The 22,014-nt window shown below is 18.2% G+C and overlaps 6 protein-coding genes across 6 annotated transcripts; 2 read left to right on the top strand and 4 right to left on the bottom strand.

Annotated features, from left to right (window-relative positions):
* Window positions 1-687: 687 nt before the first annotated feature.
* PRELSG_1207200 (conserved Plasmodium protein, unknown function) lies at window positions 688-3,174 on the top strand (the record flags this gene model as incomplete). Its single annotated transcript, XM_028677841.1, has 1 exon — window positions 688-3,174. The coding sequence occupies one exon, from the start codon at window positions 688-690 to the stop codon at window positions 3,172-3,174; it is 2,487 nt and encodes an 828-aa protein (XP_028534190.1).
* A 1,762-nt stretch (window positions 3,175-4,936) lies between these two features.
* PRELSG_1207100 (conserved Plasmodium protein, unknown function) lies at window positions 4,937-6,793 on the bottom strand (the record flags this gene model as incomplete). The annotated part of the gene is made up of 1 exon (XM_028677840.1): window positions 4,937-6,793. The coding sequence occupies one exon, from the start codon at window positions 6,791-6,793 to the stop codon at window positions 4,937-4,939; it is 1,857 nt and encodes a 618-aa protein (XP_028534189.1).
* Window positions 6,794-8,146: 1,353 nt separating this feature from the next.
* PRELSG_1207000 (conserved Plasmodium protein, unknown function) lies at window positions 8,147-8,512 on the bottom strand (the record flags this gene model as incomplete). Its single annotated transcript, XM_028677839.1, has 1 exon — window positions 8,147-8,512. One exon carries the CDS (start codon window positions 8,510-8,512, stop codon window positions 8,147-8,149), a length of 366 nt encoding a protein of 121 aa, XP_028534188.1.
* Window positions 8,513-9,447: 935 nt separating this feature from the next.
* Window positions 9,448-10,875, bottom strand: NUP116 (nucleoporin NUP116/NSP116, putative; the record flags this gene model as incomplete). The annotated part of the gene is made up of 1 exon (XM_028677838.1): window positions 9,448-10,875. The coding sequence occupies one exon, from the start codon at window positions 10,873-10,875 to the stop codon at window positions 9,448-9,450; it is 1,428 nt and encodes a 475-aa protein (XP_028534187.1).
* Window positions 10,876-11,963: 1,088 nt separating this feature from the next.
* Window positions 11,964-13,685, top strand: PRELSG_1206800 (conserved Plasmodium protein, unknown function; the record flags this gene model as incomplete). The annotated part of the gene is made up of 1 exon (XM_028677837.1): window positions 11,964-13,685. The coding sequence occupies one exon, from the start codon at window positions 11,964-11,966 to the stop codon at window positions 13,683-13,685; it is 1,722 nt and encodes a 573-aa protein (XP_028534186.1).
* Window positions 13,686-14,147: 462 nt separating this feature from the next.
* Window positions 14,148-20,531, bottom strand: PRELSG_1206700 (hypothetical protein; the record flags this gene model as incomplete). Its single annotated transcript, XM_028677836.1, has 1 exon — window positions 14,148-20,531. The coding sequence occupies one exon, from the start codon at window positions 20,529-20,531 to the stop codon at window positions 14,148-14,150; it is 6,384 nt and encodes a 2,127-aa protein (XP_028534185.1).
* Between the last annotated feature and the right edge of the window lie 1,483 nt (window positions 20,532-22,014).

Below are 22,014 nucleotides of genomic sequence, written 5' to 3'. Positions count from 1 at the left end.
CATGGAACCTTTTTAGTTGTGCATGAATAAAAAATAATTATGTAATTAATTTTTTTATAAATTATTTATTAATTCAATAACATATGCTTAACCTTTTTAATATATAAAAGAAATAATTTTAAAAAACGTAAAAATATTAAAATAATTATATCCAAAAAAATTTTATGAAGCGTCAACTCTTTACTAGCCTTATTATTTTACTACATATTATCATGCAAAAAAATATTTGTACAATGTGTATTAGGTTCACACACGTTTCTAAAATTTTTTTTCATGGAACATTTTCCGTTGTAAGTTTGTGTAGAAAAAAATAAATATTCTATATATTTATTTTATTTCATAAAAAAAATTAGTTGAAAAATATAAAAAAAAAAAAGTTTAACTTGATATGCTAAATTTAATTTTTTTTTCTTTTTTTGTTTAACCTATTTTTTTTTAATTCATTTCTCAAGGTTATTTATATTTATCTTCATATTTTCTTTTTAAAGATTCTAATATAATTTCTTACCTTTTATTTTTAAACTAGCTTTGCAGTTTTAATCCTATTATTATTTTTTAATTTGAATAATTAAAAATAAAATTAATAAACTTTCATTAAAACAAATTTTAATGTTATTTATATTTATGCCTATTTTCAAATATGATTGATATAATGCTATTTAATTAAAAAAAAAAAAAAAAAAAAAAATGGCTAGTAGACAAAGTGACAAAATAAAAATTGAAACAAGGAAAACAAAACAATTAATTGAAAGATTTTCACATTCAAAAAAGGTAAATGATATTCAAAAAAAAAAACCATTAGATATTTCCCAAAATAAAACAAATTGTGAAGTAAACAAAAAAAATACAAATGATATAATTAAGAATTCAAAAAAAAAAAATTTATTTAATTTAAAAAATATTGAAATTGACTCAAAATTTAATGATTCAAATGCATTCAACAAAGAAACTTTTATTCCAAATAGTATAAAAAAGATTTCAAATTTACAACTTAAAGAATACACAATAAACGAAATTCTTAAAGAAAAGGAAAAGAAATATGTCCATAATTTAAAAAAAAAAAGTTCTCTAGATACAATAACAAAGGCAAAAATTGTTGGAAAAAATAATAAAAAAAGTACAAATAATATTTCAGATAAACTAAATATAAATAATTCAAGAAAAAGTGCTAAGAAATTAGATAAAATAAAAAATTCCAACAATCTCTTTTTTAAAGAGCAAAAATCCCTTTCATATTTAAAGGAGGATAAAAATAATACTTGTAATATTAATAAGAAAAAATTACAACTGAATAATAAGGAGGGTGCAAATACTCATCGCGGCATATTCTCCAAAGAACCAATTAAAAACAGTCAAGAAAATATAGGAAAATTAGGAAACCATTTAAAAAATATGGAAAATTCCAAAAAAAATTTTAAAGAAGTTAATAAATCTTATGACACAATTAATGATAAGAATGCTTATTCCAATGATATAAGTAAAGCTATCTACAATAATAAGAAGAATCATAGCAATACTACATTTGCTAATAATTCATATGATTATGATAATGGCAAAGAAAAAATAACAAAAAATAGCATATCCTTTGAAAAAATAATAAAATACAATGATGAACAATTAAAAAAGAAATTTTATAAAAGAAAAGATAATAATCAAATCTCAATAACGAATTCCTTTCCTGAAAATTATCAAGGAAATATATCTGTAAAATATAATAAAAATAATGTAAATAATAACAATGTTAATAATAAGTATAATAATAGAAGCACTAATAGTAATAGCATTAAAAACAATAAAAACATTAATTATGATGATAATAATAATATAAATGACAGTAATCATATTAAAAATAGTATTAGTAATAATATAAATGGTAATATAATTAGTAGTAATGATATGAATTCATCCAAAAAAATAAATGATTTGGAAGAAAATAAATGGATTGAAATTGAAAAAACGTATCATTTTTGGGATGCTTTAAAAAATAATTTTAAAAATGTATTTTTAATAAAATCAGAAGATAATAAAGGAAAAAATGAAGGTAATATTAAGATAAATGAGAATAATATTTATGAAAACAAAGAAGAAAAAAATGCAATGATATTAAAAATGGGGAAAAAAAAGGGTAATTATAAAAATAATTTTCCGTTATCTATAGATTCTTATGTGAGATGTTTAAATTTTTTAAGCGTAGATAGAATTTTAGAGTGTGAATTATTAAATAAATTAACTAGTTATGTAATAAATAATCGAATAAATGTTTTTACCCATATTAAAAAACTTCACTTGGATGAAAAATGGTCAAATTTACCAATTTATAAAAGACAATTTTATTTACATCAAATGAAGAATGTTAAACATATTAAAACATCAGAAAAAATTTATTCAGGAAACGGTATGTACATACATGAAGTTGCTGCATTAATATTTCAAAATGTAGATAATTTAAAAACATTAGAATTATTATCTCCAGAATATTTTATGAATGACTGTACACCTAGGCATGAACCTTTTGCATTATGTCCATCAGTTTTCGAAAAACTAGAAAAATTAACTATTATTGGATGTCAAACATTAGAATGGTTACATATTTTTCGTAATTGTTCATTTCCATTATTAAAAAAGTTTGAGGTATGCTATTATCCATTACACCACGATCATTGGTTTTGGGAGTTTATTTTCGATTTCACGACTTTAGGTTTACAAGGCTTATATAAAATGTTATACACAATGGAAAATCTTCAAAAACTAGTTATCGGATTTGATGTTTTGTTTGATAACATTGAAGGAGATTTATATAATCCTATTGATAGTCACAGAAATATATTACAAGAATATAATATTATTAGTAATAGCAGTCAGCCATACAATAATACATATATTCCTCCTGCTAATGGGCATCCATCAAGAAAATATAAAAGTTATAGAGGCAGATTATGTGAAGAGGATTTTAGTGATATTTTTACTATTGCTTATTATATATCTGGAAAATGTGGGAAATTAAAGAGAATTATGATAAAGTATAGAAATTCATATGACTATTATGATGATGAAATAGAAAGAGATGAATCAATTAATGAATTTTTTTCTAAAGCTGCAAATACTGCATCTGCTTACTATAATTATGTTCTTAACTGGTTTAGGACTCCTGATGAAAGAATTCCAAGGGATTAATAGATTAAAAGATATATATTATAAATAATACAGAAAATTTAACAATTTTTAATAAAATGGGGATATACAAAAAAAAAAAAAAAAAAAATATAGGAATATGATGCGTCCATATAATTCATTAATTAAAAAAACATATTTTAATAGAAAATGAAAAGGACACTTTTTCTTTATAGTATAAATAACCAGAAAAGTGCTATAAATTATATTCATACTGAAAATCATTAAAGCAGGGAAGAATTTAACTAAATTTTAATATAGCACTAGAAATGAATAACAATTTTATAGTATTCTTTAGGATATAAACATTTTCTTCTGTTTTAAATATTGCTTCATTATCAATAAAACATAATAAAATAAAAAATTATTAGAATTTTATCTTTGGTAAACGTTAAATTATAATTAAAACATTACCGTATCAATAAGAAAATGTCATGAAAAAAAATGAAATTGGAAGTATCTCAATTATTAAAATATTTAGATAAAATAAGTACAATAATTATAAAAAGGGATAAAAAATATTTAGTATAATCCAAGTAAATTAGTTTAGTTTAATAAAAATAAATAAAATGAGAGACATATTTATTATCTATACAGTGAAATGGAATACTGAAATGAAGTTGTAATATAATGTATATTCAAAAATTACTCACATATATACTAAATAAAGTGAAAAGATAATATCTTTTTTTATCTATAGAAAAATACATCATATATATTTTATAACTAATTTTAAAAGATTAAAATTTTTTTCTTACTTTTATATTTTCATAAAAATTTATAGAAATCATGGTTTATATTTCTTTTAAAAATTAAACAGTATTTACTTTTTTAAAATTGAATAATATTTTTAATAGTAATAAGTATAATGAAAGAATCATAATTCATATATTTTTTTTACTATTGAGAAAAAAAAAAAATCAGATTTTATGTTTTTATAGTAACAATTTATTTTTATTTTCCACATATTTATGTTAATTTAATTTTAATAAAGTGTACTTTATTATTACTTTATTTTATTTTATTTTATTTTGAATAATAATTTAATTTTATTTTAATGATTTTTATTTTTATTTGTGATAATTTTATTGTACTATCGCATTATTTTATATTAATACATTCAATTATAATTTTAAATCATTTAACCATATTGAATTATATTTTATTCTATCTTATTTAATACCACTTTTTTTTATTTTAACTATTATTGTACATATATTTTTAATCATATTTATAATTTTAAAAAATAAATCTTATTTTGAACTTTTTTAAATTTTTATTCATTTTTAAATATCTATTTTTTTTCTTATTTCTTTTTTATTTTAAATTATAGTGTTTTAAAGCGTCTCGTTTTTAGATTCCTGCTTTTTATCTTCTTTTATTTTTATGTATAAATTAAAATATTATTTTACAGAATATTCATATTTAGTTTTTTTACAAAAATGAATAATAAAAAAATGTATAATTTATGTGAACATATGTAAGATACAAAATCAATATTAAAAAAAAATTAAAATATAAAAACATGATAAAGCAAAAGAGAAAATATTTTAAAATAGTATTTAATCAAACTAATTTAATTACATATATATGAGTATTTTAAAAGTATGCACTGCATGCCAAATTTTAATAAATATTAAACATGTGTTATAGTAATTAAAAAAGTTTACATGAAAAAAAAGAAAAAAAAAAGGGAAAAAATATATACACCTCTTATTTGAAGGAATATAAAGATTTTGGTAGTAAAAAAAATTTCTAAAAATATCTATATAACTGTAGGTATTTTTCCTAATTCAAAATTATTATTTATTGGTTTATTTGAATTGTCTAAACTTAGTGGTTGCCTAAATTTTATTTTTTCTACGTGCAACAAAGGGTAATAAATACTCAATTTCATGTTTTCATTGTCTATTTTTTCATTAATATTAATATTTTTTAAAACTTTCATCTCATTTCCATCATTTTTTGAAAATATTTTATTATATAAGTCATCATCAATATCAAATCTTTCTGCCTTTTTACATTCTTCAATTGCTTTTATATAAAATATACCATTGTTAAAAGATTCGTAGTATGGAAAAGTATATATGGTTGATCTATTTTCATTGTAGCTATTTAGATTATGAGTATTTATTAATTCTAATGATTTTATAAAGTTATTATTAAAAAAAAGTACCCTTTTTTCAGTATTCTCTATATACTTTCTTTCAAACAATATTTCATTTTCACTTGTAAAAGAAGTTTCATTTAACTTACCATCTTGATTTGTTCTTTCTAATTCCTTCAATGAATTCACGCCACTTTCTCCTAATATAAAATTAGGATTTGTATTATATTCAATAGAACTGTTTATGTTATTATTTGAAATTATTTGATCATTATATCTCAAGTCGAAATTTCCTTTTTGAGTAATTTTATTTTGATTGTAAAATAATTCATTTTTATTTAAATTTATATCAGCATTACTCATAAAATTATTAGAAGCAATTATATTTGTATTACTGTTTTGTTCTTTTAAAAAATTTTCTGTGATATTGATATTATTTTGATTAGGAATATTAGTATTTGAATTGTTTACTGCGTAATTGGCAATATTTGAAGGTAACATATTAGAATAATTTGATAAATTATTTATTTCATTATATGAAAAATTATTTTTTTCATTAAATAAATTGGTTTGTGTATTTATAATATTTTGTTCATTAAAAGGTGTGCAATTAGGGCTTAATATATTCTTATTATTGGTATTATGATATAAATAAGGATATTGAATATTATTCTGTATGCTATTATAATTATTAGAATTTATATCAGTACATATTGATAAATTGGGAGATTCATTTATAATTGTATTATTAGCAAATGGATTTATGCTTTTTATGTTTGAATTATTTTCAATATTTAAAGAAACAGGATTGCACACATTACGAAATAAATTATTTTTTTCATTTATTTCATTATTTATATGTTTTGTGAAATCATTATTGTCGCATGAATTAAATATATATGAAAATTTTTTTTGATCATAATTATAATTCATAAAATTATTATTTTGATTACCTAATTGAGTTATATTTTCATTTGTAGCATAATTTAAGTTTTCATCATTTAATGATAACGAATTTTCATTTTTAATATTTGTAAAAAGTGGCTTTCTTTCTTTTAATCGATTCCCAAATATTGATTTATCTTTACTAACATAATCATCAAATCTGAAATTATTATTTCCATTTTTATTTTCTATTCCTGAGGTATTAGCAAATAATGGAGAATTTTTAAGCTTATTACCAAAAATAGAGATGTTTTTTTTTACTTCAGTAAATAGAACTTCTGAATTGTTATTAGGCGTTTCTACTTTACTAAAAAAATTAACGCAACTTTTATTTTGAAAGTTATTAAAAGGTAAATTATTATTTAAGTTATCAAACATGTTAATATTATTATCATTTGTTATAACATTTTTACTAAAAAAATTAGAAGTATATGAATGAGAATTATTATTATCATCTAAATTACTTAACATATTAAAAAAATTATTATTATTGCTATTATTATTATTATTATTATTTTGAAAGGTATCTATTTGATGTATACCCTTATTAAAATCATTATTATTCAACATTTTTTATGATTTTTTTGAATTTATTTTTTATATTATTTTATCCTTTTTTTTTTTTAAATAAATATATATATATAATTTCACTTTTTTTATTATTTTATGTTGTTTTGGTAATACAAAAAAAAAGTCCTTAAAGTATATGTTCTAATAACAATACAAAAAAAAAAAATTTAATCATGTTTATTAATACTTTTTATTTGAAATATAAAATTATTATCTTATAATTTTCAAAAATATAAAAAATATCTAAATTTTATATTTTTTTTTTATAACTAAAAAATTCTGAAGAAATCTACATGAAAAAAAGGGAATTTATATATTAAAATTTTGTATTTTAAGGAATTTTTTTTTAATAAAAATTATTATGCGCATATAAGGTGGTATATATATTTTATTTATATTTATTTATTGATGAAAAAGTTTTTCAATACACTCTACTATTTTTTACATTTTTATATTTTAATATAATTTTTTTTTTTTTGTTTTTTTTTTTTTTCTTACATTTATGCATATATTTATATTTTTTTTTTTTTTTTTTTTGTTAGTGAATAAATTAGTATACTTGTTTATAAAAAAAAAAATTTTAATTATTATTATTACATTTCTTCTTTTTTTTTTAAGAAATCTTAATATTATATTATAAAAATATTATTAACCATTATGTTTTCATAATTTTTTTAATATATCAGAAGTATGATATTCTTTAAATTTTTTTTTTTTTCATAGAGTTTTAAAAGAGAGAAAAATTAATTTAAATGAAATAATAGGCATATCAGTTTCTTCTATATATATATATAACAAAATTTCATTGTATATAAATTAATAATATTATTACATTTCAATTTAAATTAATTTTTGATAGAATTACGCTATTAATTTTAAGTTATAATTTAATTAAAAATATTATTAAATTAATATGTTTTTGTGAATAAAATAATCTTTATATATTTTAAAAATTAATGCAAAGAAAAAATTTGCATTTTAATTAAGACAATTTTTAACATAACTTATTTTTAATTTTTGCTCTATAATAAAAATAATTTAATGTTAAAAAACTCATACTGCTTTCAAAAAAGGTTAAATTTTGTTTCTGTTTTTTTCATTTTCAGTAACTTATTGAAGTTTTTATGTAAAAATAAAAAAAACAAAGCTTATAGATGATTATTAATTTATATTTTATGGGAAAAAAAAAAAAAAAAAGACAAAAACATTCAGTAAAAATTTTTTTATAAATTTTTTTAATATTTTATAATTATTTATGTATTTAAAAGAAATAATTCTATTATATATATTTCTATTTTATTATGAAAAGACCTAAAAAGATGCTCAAGTATTTCAACTTTTTAAGTTGCTTTTTTATTCAATTTCTTGCCCATTCTCATACATGGAATTATTTAATTTTTCATATTCTTCTCTTTTTTTCATTAAATAATATCCGGCAGTTTCTTCATCATCTATATTATAAAATAGTAAACTTAAATTTACATTTTTTTCAATTTCTTCAACAAGTTTTTGTGCTGCTTCTTTAATGTTGTCTAGTTGAGAAGAGGTTGAAGCTAGTAACCCACTTTTTCCACTCGATGCAACTTTACTTAATAAAATGGATGATCCTTTTAATGCAGCTAGCGATCCACCAGCTTTTGCAAAGGAAAGTTGAGCCACACCTGATTTCCAAATTAATGGGAATGCTGATGATATCAATAATGGTATTTCAATAGGCATCTTAAAATATTATTTTTAATATTTTTAAATGTATATAAAAATTATCTGCTTATAAAATTGAAGTAGAATATTAATAAAATGTTCTTTTATTAAAATGTAAAAGAATTTACCAAAAACCTAGTTTTATTTTCCAATTTTAAAAATTTGCTTATGTTATAGAAGTATAAAAAAAAAAAAAAAAGTGCAGAATAAGGTGCTCTTTAATTTAAAAATTATGTAAAATTTGTCAAATACAAAATACTACTTAATAATAAAATAAAGAAAATTATATATATATATATATATATATATATATATATATATATATATATATATATGCATGTATTTAAGCTATTTTAGAATGTAACCTGAAAATGAATTAATGAGATCCTCTTTAATAAGAAAGTAATTGTTGTGTAAAACCAAAAATGGATAAAACATAAATTTTATATAAAAATCTAAAAAGAATAAAATATGATATAAAAAAGTTATAAAAAAGCCAAAAAAAAAAAAAAAAAAAAAAATATATATATATTATATATATAAATGGTGTACTCAGAATAAAATTAGAAACAAGTGAAACTCCCAATTTATTTAATTTTTTTTTCTTTTAAATAATCTATTTTTTACATTTATTCTAAAATTATAAAAATTATATATATGTTTATATATTTTATATTAGGATAAAAAAAAAAATTCTTAAAAATATTTAGTAAAGATTACTATTTAAAAAAAAAAAGAGTAAAATATAAAAACATGTTTGTTAATACATATAAATAAATATATTGTATAATCAACCATGAAAAATAAAAAATTCTTTATAATTTAAATATTTATAAAAAAATACTAAAAAAAAAAAAAAAATTTCTGCAGTGGTATAAAAAGAAAAATAAATACAGTATATTTTTTTTTTTATTAACTTTTAATTTTTGTTCGTTTCATTTTTTTCATTTTTTTCATTTTTTTATAAAATTGTTTTCACTTTTGTTTTCGCCTCTTTCTAAAGTTTCAACTTTCTGTTTCTTGAGTCTATTTTTATAATAATCAATATATAGCTTATTAATTTTTCTTTTAAACTTTAGAGCTGCTATTGCAATTTCTTCACTTCTATGATCCAATAATTTATAACAAATATCGAATATATTCGAGTTTTCTATATGTTTCAAATGAAAGTTAAAGTTATTAGTAACATAAATTAAGCCTTTCAATAATGTTTTCATGTCATTCTCATCTTTCGATTTTTGCAATTCAATTAATTTACTTAAAAAATTTTCAAATTTTTTTTTTTGCTTTTCCTCATTTGAAGCGATGTTTTCATTTAGTACATCTATATCTTCTATTATTTTTGCATCATCATCATCTTTCTTTTTTTCTTTTTCATTTATTTTATTTGATTTATTAATCAAATATATAAGCTCAGGACATTGCTCTGAAAATAAATCGTTGGCAGATTTTTGTGTTGTTGAGCATCCTTGATTCATAGTATCATTTTTTATATTATCTATATAATTTAAGTCCTTGTTTAATTTTGCATATTCATCTAATTCTTTTATTCTATTATTAATTATTTCAATTTTTTTTTTTTTATCTTTAGCTACTATTTTTTTACTGTACATGCCTATAATAGATTCTACATCAAAGTATTCTTCGTCGTCAGTATCCTTTTCTTTTTTTTTTTTTTTATTATTTTTTTTATTATTGTCATTATTATTTAAACTATATTTTTTATCAATATCAATATTCGTTATGCAATTTTTGTCATTTTTATTTGATTCATTTTCATTACTATTATTTTTTTTCTTTTTTTCTTTTTTATTCTGTTTAATATGATACTTACAATAATAACCATATAGAGGTGCATATAATTTTATTTTACATTTATCACCACTTCTTGTTATACCTTTACATTTTTCTAATCCATCAATTAAACCTATTATTATTAAATTGCTTTTCTTATGTATTTCTAAAATTCTTGAATTATAATATTGAGGATCTTTTTCTTTCATCAATGGATTAATTAATGCAATTACAGCACCTTCTTTTTCATTTTCATTTTCCTCACAAACTTCACCAGATAGAAATAATCGCGATTGAGTCTCTTTTAAATCAGAGATATCCCAAAAGATATATTTTTCTTCATTATATTTTCTTACTTGATATGGTATATTAACAATAGTACATATAATAATTATTTCTTCATCCTCTATTTTATGTTTTATATCATCATCAAATTTAGATAAGTAATCAGAAAAATACATTATTTTTTTATTTCTGAAAACATTTTCACAATCTTCCTTGCTCGTAATCCATTCTTTTATGTTTAAATCTATATCATTTGCTTTTATTCTATTATTGTCTATTATAATTGATATTTTATTTTCCATATATTTAAAAATAAATGTAAAAAAAAAAAAAAAAAAAAATATAAATAAGATGCTATAAAACTAAAAATAACAAAAAAATGGATATTCTATATAATACTTTTTTTTTTTATTACCCAATTCATTAAAAACAGAAAATATTTAACTTTATTTTATATATTTTTTTAACTAGAAAATAATTGTATGAAAATATAAAAAATTAAAATTTATTTATTACTATTTTATGCATGTCACATATATTTGTCTTTTCATTCAAATATTTCGCATATATATATTATATATATTTTTTTTTTAAATTAAAAGATAATGAACTATTAAAAGTAGATTAATAAATTACATAACATCGTCTTAAAAATAGCAGGAAGTTTATATTAAATTATTATGGAAAATAAAGAATTATCATTCATATTTTTATGAAGATAAGGTTATAATTAATTATGATAAAAGGAATATAAAATATAAAAAATTATATATCATTGTTTTACATAAAAAAAAAAAAAAATTGAAATTGTTCTCAAATGAATTTATGAAAAACATTTTTTTTTTTTTTGGTGATGATTAATTATTTAAAAAGAGTATTTTTTCTTTTTTATACTTAGCTACAATAATATATTTGTATTTCAGATATTTACTGTTCTTATAATTATTTATAAAAAGTTTGCTAATAAGTTTTTTTTCTGGATAGTTAATTTATAAGATGCTATTTTATTTAAATTAATCCAAAAAAATGAATATTATACATAAAATTTAATTTAAATATACCAAAAATTTCAATTTAATAAAAATAAAATGAAAAATATATAGATATAAAAAACAACTTCACATTATATACAAAAATTAAATTGTATTTTGAAAAAAAAATTTTATCTTAAAAAAAAAAAAATTCTTCCCATAATGGTTATAATGATTATTTTTTTTAATATATTTCAACACTATCTCATTTTATTTTATTTTTTTTTGTTGTTTTTATTTTTCATTATTTTATTTTAACAATTTTTAAGGACCCACTGAATTTTTTTATAGAACAAATTTTTTTTTATTTTTTAAAACCAAAATATCAACTTAAAGGGATATTCCTTCAGAAAAAAAAAATGAATAAAAATGAATATAATAAAAGATATATGAGTTATATAAATACAAAAAATTATAATGAATTATCTATTTCTCGGAAAGAACAAAATATTTCTTATCAAAATAATAACAAAATCATGCTTAATGATTTCAAAATAAATGGTATAAAGGAAGAAGAATTAAATATGAAAAGTGAATATATTAATAGTTATGATTATTTAAAAAGTGATAGAAATGAATTAAGCGGCTCTCTAAATTTAAATAAAGGCTTTAATAAAAATTTAAACAGCAAAGAAAAATATATGAATGTTCAAAATAATGAAATTTTATCAAATTCTTACTTTGAGAATTTTGTTTCTTCATATTCAAATAAATATTTAAATGAGAACAATAATTATACATATGATAGTAATAATAATAAAATAAAAAATGATTTCAGAAAAAGTGGCTATGTTATTAGCAACAGAAGTAATAATATTATTCATAAAAAAAGTAAAAAATATAATAATAAATTAATTTACTCAAATAAAAAAAATGATACTTTTTTAAAAGGTAATAATTTAAATATAAGTAATAATCAATGCAATATTTATCATCAAGAAAACAGTATAAATAATTATTCCATAATGGATTTTAACAATAATAGAACTATTAAGAGAAGTATGAATTTCATGAATTACAATACCTTGAAAACATTTAACAATTCTTATTTAAGTAATAATAATATAAATGAAAATACGAATAATAATTTTAATAAGTATTTAAATGAAAGTATATTCGAAAATAAAAATTACATAAGCAATGGAATTCCAATTAATCATGAAATTAACGCAAATAAGATCATTCATAGCTTCAATATTAAGGATTACTCAAGTAAAAGTAATAATATAAATCATTTAAATGAATCAAACAAACAAGAATGTATAAGTAAAAATAATAACATAAATTATAGAAAAATAAATAAAAGAAATAAATCTATGAATATTTTCAATGAAAATATAAAAATCGAAAAAAAAAATACAAATGAAAATGCATATAGTAATACAAAAGATAAAGTTCCAAAATTTATATTTTGTAAATATTGTGATATCAATATTGAAGAAAATAAATTAGAAGATCACAATAAAAATCAGCATATAAAATGCCCAATAGATAATTGTAATCATATATATAATATTGATTGTCTAGAATTTCATTTATTAAACCATATGAAAAATGATAAAAATGAAAACATTTTAAATAATCCAAAAGAGATAGAAAAGTGGATTAATGAAAGAAAAAAAAATTATCCTACAAGAAGCAAAATAATTAATGATAAAAATAAACAAGTATCGAAAATAAAAAAAAAGCCAAATTGCTTAATTGAAGAATTATTTTTTGAAAGTTACTGTTCTGCAATAGGTAGAAATTTATATTATAAAAACGAATTAAAAAAATCTTTATTTATTCCTTTATTAACTAAGTTGTCGCAAAATAACTTTCGTAACATTTATGAAAATGATTATTATAACATTTCAAATAATAAACTTAAAGGGGGAAAAAAACAAAATAGAAGTTTTTCAAAAAAGCAATTAATTGACTCTTTAAACATTCATAAAAAGCCACCATTACTTTATCAATTAATGAAAAATGAAATTTATTTATATGAAAAAAAATTAATGAAATGCATTGAATATATAACAGAAAATAATTTTTTTGATGATTTTTTGGATAAAAAAAATGACATTATTGAATTAAATTAACAACAACAAAAAAAAAAGGCTAATATTTTAAATATAGTTAATTCTTTTACAAAAAAGAATTTTTTTATACATAAATTTTTTTTTTTTTTTTTTTTGTATATTTGTCTACTTAAAATTTTTATTATTAATATATGTATATTATAACATTTGTTTATTAATGTTTTACTACTAATATTTATTTTTTTATCTATAAATGTAAATTTTTAATTAAAATTTTTTGTTTTTTTAATTTTATAGTATATTATAAATAACATAAAAATAATTTATTATAAAATTATTTAAATATATATATATATATAATAAAAATATATATGTATTTTTAAATAGTTTTCATTCATAAATGAATAATTAATTACTTATTTGCCATTCAACTTTTAAAAGAAAAATTATTTTAGATATTTATATTTTTTTTTTAATTCAGTTAACTCATAAAAATATAAATTGTCTTTTTTTAATAAATGTTTAAATAAAAAGTGATTTTCCGCATTCTTCATCTAATATATTAATTAATCTGTTTCTGTCAATATTCTGACAATATATTAATGCATTTTTAATATCTGCATTCATCTTCCCTTTTCTTTTGCATTTTGAACTACCATAATTTATTCTACATTCTATTGCTTTATATTTAGCTTCTTCCATACCAAATCGAAGGACTGAAAAATATTTTCGAATATATCTTCCATTTTCTGTTCTTAATCCTGCTACCCATCTATTTTTTATTCTATCAAAACTTACACCTGGTATAGGTGGGTCATGTTTCATTAATAAAGAATTGCTATAATCTTTTTTATTTTTTCTTTTTTTTTTTTCATCATTATTTTTCGTTTTATAATTTTCTAATTTATTTTTATCTACTTTTTTCTTTTTACTATTATCTGAATCATTTATATAATCTTCAATACTATAAAAACTTTTTGACGTTCTACTATTAATAAAGGAATGATTTTCTACATCGCTATTTGTAGTATTATTATTTTCTAGATTTTTATTTGATAAGTCACAATTTTTATTAATATTTGGTTCTTTGTTTTTATCCAATTCATTTATGTTTTTGCTAAAATCAAATAGTTTATTCTTATTTGTCACTTGCTCCTTTACTTTTAATGTGCATTTGCTATCAATATTACTTTCTTTTTTTATATTTATATTATTATTATTACTATTTGGTTTTATATTATTATTACTGCTTCCAGTAATACCCTTTTCACTAAAATAATAATTTTTTTCATTCTCTAATTCTTCATTTATTTTTGTATCATTGCTTCCTTTGGTTATATTACTATTATTAATATTATTATCATATTCAATGAAACCATCACACTGTTCACTGTTATTTTCCTTTCTTGTCATATACTCTTCACTTTTTACTTTGTTTTTAATATACTTTTCTTGAAGACATTCTTTCATTTTATTGTTTAATGAATGTAAGCATTCCCTAAGCTCATTATTAGATATATTTTTTGTGTTTTTCATTTTTACACTTATATTTTGATTTTTCATATTTTCTTCAAAATTATTATTCAAAAAGAATGATTTTTCATTGTTCGAATATTCTAAGAAGTCAAATTGAGTTAATAATGTATTATAATTTAAATTGCATTTTTGTTTATTACATTTCCTTTTATTTTTATCATAATTAATGTCAATCATCTTTCCACAGCTTTTACTTTGTTTTTTGTCATTGCTACAAGGATTGGTAACCACATTATCATTTATGCTATTTTCCAAACCTATATGATTGCTAGTTATTTTTTTCATATAATTACTTAGTGTATTATTTATGCACTTTATTTTTTCATTTTTTACTTTTTCCACTAATTGTTTCGTGTTATCTCCATCAGTTAGATTAATACATTTATAATTGTCTCTAGCTTTATTATAATTTATACTGTTATTATTAGTAAAATTAAAATTTTCTTCATTAATTTTTGAGGTATTATTACTAACACAGTTGTAATTTGTTTCTATATTATTCACTACATTGCTATTAATTGTATCATTATTATTTTTACAGATATTATTTATATAACTAATACATACTTCGTTAATATTTTTATTATTATTAATTTCGTAGTTATCATTTGTTTCATCATTATTATTATTATTATTATTTTTAATATTATTCGTATCCTCATTATTTAATTCATCATTATTTAATTCATCATTATTTAATTCATCATTATTTAATTCATCATTATTTAATTCATTATTATTTATATTACTGTTCATTTCATTTTTATTTATAAAGCTATTATCTGTCTCATTTTTTGAATTATGATTATTCATATGATTATCGTTTGTTTCATTGTTTTTTCCATAAACAGTATATATATCATTTATTTTATTTTTATCATTAAAATTATTTATTTTATTTATGTTATTTAAATAATTTATATTGTTTTTTAAATAACACACAATGATTTTCTTAATAATTTCCTCTATAAGATTATTTTTTATATCCTCATTGCATATAGAATTATAATTATTTTTTTTTGCCTCTAAAGAAAAATGCTTACATAATCTTTTATTTTTTTTTTCATTTTCATTATTCGTATGCTCTTCGTGATCTCTCATCCTTTTTTTAGAATATTTGTTTAATTTGTTTAATTTGTCTTCTTTCTGTTCAAATGAATTTGAACTATTGTTTAAGTTCTTAGAAACAGTACTAGTATCATCATCTTTTTCTTTTTTTATTTTTATGGTTGAAATAATATTTTTCAATGTTTCTTGTTCAATATTATGAGAATTATTATTCAAGCTAATTGTCTTCTTCAAATAATTTGATGAAATATTGAGATTAGAGTTATTACTCTTTGAACAATTTTCATTATTCAATTTGATAGCTCCTTGTTTATCTATGCTTACATTATTTAACTTATTTGATATTTTAAAATTATTATTATCGAAAGCATTCAATGTACTTGCTATTTTAGAATTATCATGTATATTATTTAACGTATTCAATTTTTTAGCACTGTCCTCATTTATATTATGTAACAATATATTTTCTACCTGTGTTTTTTTTAAATCTCTATTAGTAGTAGGTAAGGATTTTCTACTATAACATATGTTAGATTTATTAAAAATTTTACTTTCTTCATCATTATAACAATAATTTATTTCTTTGTCAATAATGAATCTATTGTTCTTATCTAAATCATCCTCACAATTTACAGTATTTGATCCAAATAATAAAATACTACTTTTATTTATATGAATACTTGTTACATTTTTAACACAAATAATAGAACCTTTGTAATCATTTAAATCTATTATGTAATTTGATTTTACATGCTCTTTATTTGTATTTTTCATTTTAATACACTCATAAGCTTTCATTGGATTCATGAAATTTGTATGTGAACAATTTATTTTATTACATGTATCAAATTTAATTTTTATGTGATCATTTAATGCTACATATTCCCCATGTTGATAACATTTTTTTATGTTACAAGTATTAGTAAATGAATCAAAATTATTTTTATCATTTTCAAATGCATTCAAGTTATTAACAGCATTTTCATTATTCATATTTGTTTCAATTAATTGAAAATTATCAAAATTTATTTCACTATTTTTTTTTTTTTTTTCTAAATTGCATAAATAATTATAATTTAAATAACTATGTATTTTATTTTTTATGCATATCTTATTATTAATTTTGTTTTCAGGATTTTCTCTTGAAAAGTTACCAATCGATGCTTTTTCATTACAGTTATAATTATTCTTATCTATACCTTTAAGGTTAGTATCATCAAATCTTCCAAAATATGGAATGTTACTATTTTTAAATAAACAATGATTTACTTCACTTTTTTCTTTTAATTGTGTTATATTATTATTTTTAAATTTGCATTTGCATTTGCAAAAACATTTCTCATTTTTGTTTTTATCAATCAAAATATTGTTGTTACAATTTAGAAAAGATGCATTATGTAAAAGAGGATTTTCAATATTAACACTAGCATTTTTATCTAATTTAGAATGATTTTTTTTATTTAAATGTTGATTGTTTGTGCAACAATTAAAGTTGTTAATTTTATCCTTTAGTATTTGAAAATTTAAATTATTTCCAAGGTAATCAATTACTTTATCTTCATAATTGTTTAAAGGATCTTCTATATCAGTTAAATATTGTTTAATGATCTTTGCTAATATAAATGCTCCATGGTTAAAATTATTAAAGCTACATTTATTATCAGCATAATTATTACTACTGCTACTATTTTTGTATTTATTTAAATAATTATCACAAACATTAAAATAATTATTGTTAAAATTATTATTACTATTTCCATATAAGTAATTTAGTATATTTTTAATAATGAATTCCCCATTACTATTACTTATTGAATTATTTTTTATATAATTAAATAATATATCATTATCATCTTTGAGTACATCATCAATTTTCATGTCATTTATATTTGAAGTTTTTTCTATATTCTTTTCTATATGAATACTATTGTTATTTACACAATTATGAGAATTATTTATTCCAGTTTTTAATTCATTATCGCAACTTTTATTTTCATTATGGGAATTTAAAAAGCTGTAGGGACATGGCGTGATATCACAAATTGAGGAATTTTTTATTTTGTTGCTATTTAATGTGCTACTATTTTCTAGTAATTTATTGTTATCAAAATAATTTAAACAAATAATTTTTATTTTATCATTATTATTTTTGTTCACACAATCCATTTCATCTGTTTTATTATCTTTTAATATTGCTTCTTGGTTATTAAGATTATTTTTAAAATTCGTTTTCTTGCTTAAACAATCATTTGCATATAACAAAGTTTTTTTTTTTTTTTTTTCTTTTTTTTCCCCTTCTTCATCTTTATATTCATCTCTTTCATTTACTTCTTTTTGATCTAATTTTTCCTTGTTCAATACATTTTCATTTTCTGTGTTATTTGTTGAAGCTTTTAATTCATTTTTTAATAAAAATTTGTATAATGATATTTTGTATTTTTCAATATTGTTTTTTATATATTCATTTAATAAAAGGATAAAATTACTTTTAAAAGGAAAGCACATGTTGCATATTTTACTTAAACTGCTTAATATATTATTATTATTATTTCTTATTTGATTTAAAAATATGAAATAAATAGTTTGTATATTTGTTGGTAATGATTTGGTGCAACCTTGTTCATACAAAATATATTTATAGAAAAATGATTGAAATATATTATTTAAAATTATGTTAAAATTTTGAAATATATTATTTTTATTTCTTTCATTATGTATGCTTATACAACCTTGAGTACATATTTCTTTTAAATAGTCAATGTTTATATTAGATATATTATAATGATTTTGCAAATTCTTATAAATTGTTTGTGAACTTTTTATGTCGCTTGTTTTACTACAGTTTTTTTCAATATTATTATAGTTATTATTTGAATTATTACCAATACTATTTACAAGATAACAAATTTTATTACTAAGCATGTCTTTTAGTGAAGTATTACTATTAATATAATTAATATAAGGAAGATTTGAAGAAATATTTTCATAATTTATATTTGTATTATTTTCAATACATTTATTTTGAAACAGTGAACTGTTAGCATTATCATTTTCATTGAAACTATATTCTTTGTTTTCTTTATCTCGAAAATATCTTTTGTTAATTATTTCCTTAATATCCTTGAGATTCTTGCTATTTATTTCAATTGTTTTGGTTTTATTTTTCTCTACATGTTTATCAAAATTATAATTTACTTCACTATTTTCTTGATTCCTTAAATCATGTTTTTCAATTTTTTCATTTAATTTAACATTAATATTATTATCATTATTATTATTATATTTAATAAATTTTTTTAATTTATTATTTAAATAATTAGGATTTTCACAATCAATATTTTTAGTGTTATTAAAATATTTTTTACATTTGCTACAGTTTCTATTGAAGGCATACGCATGGAAATCATCTTTATTTATTTTATAAATATTATTTGTTGTAAAATTTTCCCTTTGATTTCTTGAAGAATTTAAATCTACTAAATTTTCATTTTTTATATCATTTGTAATACTATGTAATTTATTCATTCCCCCCCTGTCTTCTCCTATATTTATCACTGGCAATTTTTCTACTTTGAGATCATTTTTTGAATCTTTTAATCCATTATTTGTATATGTTTCACTAGAATAGTTACTACCTGATGAAAATCGATGATTGTCTAAATTGTTTTGTATATCTATTCCTTTTAATGTATTATTTGTTCTTAAAATAGTGTAATTCTTCGAAATGTTTTCTTTATCTGTCAAATTAATAAGAAGTTTAAGTTTGTTTAATACATCAGTAAATGGCTCTCTATCAAATTTATCATTAGGTTTTCCTTTATTTTCTAATTTCTGATTTCTTATATTATTATTTTGAATCTCAAAATCATCAAATACATTATTAAAACCAAAAATTTTTAATATATGTTTTAAATATTTTTTTAAAATAATTAATTCATTAATACCAGTACATCCATTTATGTTATTGTAAGTATCCTCTTTAATATAAAAAGATATCAAATATTCTGATATGCATAAATTAAAAATTACTTGTGATTTAATGTAGGATATTTGTAAATTATTTAAATATTCTATTACATTTTTTATTTCTCCATAACTTAAGTTTTCTAATCTTTCTAAAGAGGAAAATTGGCTAAAAATTAAATTATAAAAATAAAAATCATCGTCAGATTCAAAATTTAAAATTTGTGCACAATGAAAATCAATTGAGCTAATATTAAAATTTCTATTAATATCTTTTTTATATTCATATATATACTTCAAAAAATAAAGAAATTTTATTTTCCTTTCTTCAATATTCATCTTAATATAGAAAAAGATAAAAAAAAAAAAAATAAAATAAAAATAATACTTTAGAAATAAAGAAGATTATTCAGCATTAAAAATAACTTAAATTTTTATTGTTTAATTCTTATATATTTTTATTTTTTTATTTTGTGTGTGCATTAAAAAGAAATAATTATATAAATTATTGTCCACAATTCTCTATATATATAACAAGTTTAAATTTATAACTACAACATATATCAACGTTTCCATTAGCATTTTATCTTTTTAAAAAATGTACCATAAAAAAAAAAATTTCGATCTTTGTTTAAATGCTACAAAATAAATTTATCTTTTTTAAAATGTTTTTAATATGAAAAGTATTTAAAATTTATAATTATTTTATTAAAAAAATAATGTGGACAAAAAAAAAAAAAAAAAAATAAATATAAATAAATATAAAACAAGACAAAACAATCAAATTTAAAAGATATTGTATTATAAAAATATAAATACATTAAAATGTATTAATAAAACAGAAAAAATATCATAAATTATAAAAAAAAAAAAAAAACAAAAACAAAATACTTTTATATGTTATTAAAATGTAAGTATTTATTATTTTATTTTGCATTATTTTTATTTTATCTGTACTTCATTTGTATTTTATTTTTAAAGTATTTAAAGATAAAGCTAAAAATGCCAATTTTTTTTTAATGCCTAGAATATATGTTCATGTATCACATTAATATAGAAATATTTTCCTTATACTCAATGTATATATATATGCATACACACATATATATATATATACATTTGCATTTTTAAGTTTATCATTAACTTATTCCTAAAACCATACTCTCTTTGAACAGCAACATATGAAATTTTTTGATGTAACAATTAAAAAAAAAAAAAACAGAGAACTAAAAATTAATAAAAAAAGTAATAATTTATTATTTTTGCTGGAGAGAATGAAATTTAAAATAAAAATTTCACTTAAAAAAAAAAAGTAACATTTGTATAAAAGAGGAAAAAAAAAAAAAAGGAAAAGAATATAATTAAGTATAATATAGTTGTATATATGCGCACTCATAAAAAATATGAGTCATTGTTATCTATAAACAAAGAAGCTAATATATATATATATATATATATATATATATATATATATAAAACAAATAAATCAATACTTTATAAAGTATATAATAAAAAATGAAAAAGTATATCTCTATAGCAATTTTTAACAAAAAAAATAGAATAAATGAAATATAATAAAATATTTGTTGTTCTTTCTACAAAATAATTGGCATATACATTTTTATTTACACTATATCAATAGTGAAAATGTAAAAAAAAAAAAAAAGATATATAAAATTAAACGCAATTACTTTATAATAAATAATATTAATAATGAAAATAAAAAAAAAAAAAAAGAGGAAAAGAAAAAAAAATTAAGGAATGAATGTAAGAAAATTAAGGCTAAGCAATAAATCTCTTTAGATGTTTTAGACCAAAAACA

Source organism: Plasmodium relictum (assembly GCF_900005765.1).
Source record: "Plasmodium relictum strain SGS1 genome assembly, chromosome: 12".
In the NCBI taxonomy this organism is placed as follows: domain Eukaryota; phylum Apicomplexa; class Aconoidasida; order Haemosporida; family Plasmodiidae; genus Plasmodium; species Plasmodium relictum.
This window is presented reverse-complemented; position numbering and strand designations above follow the sequence as displayed.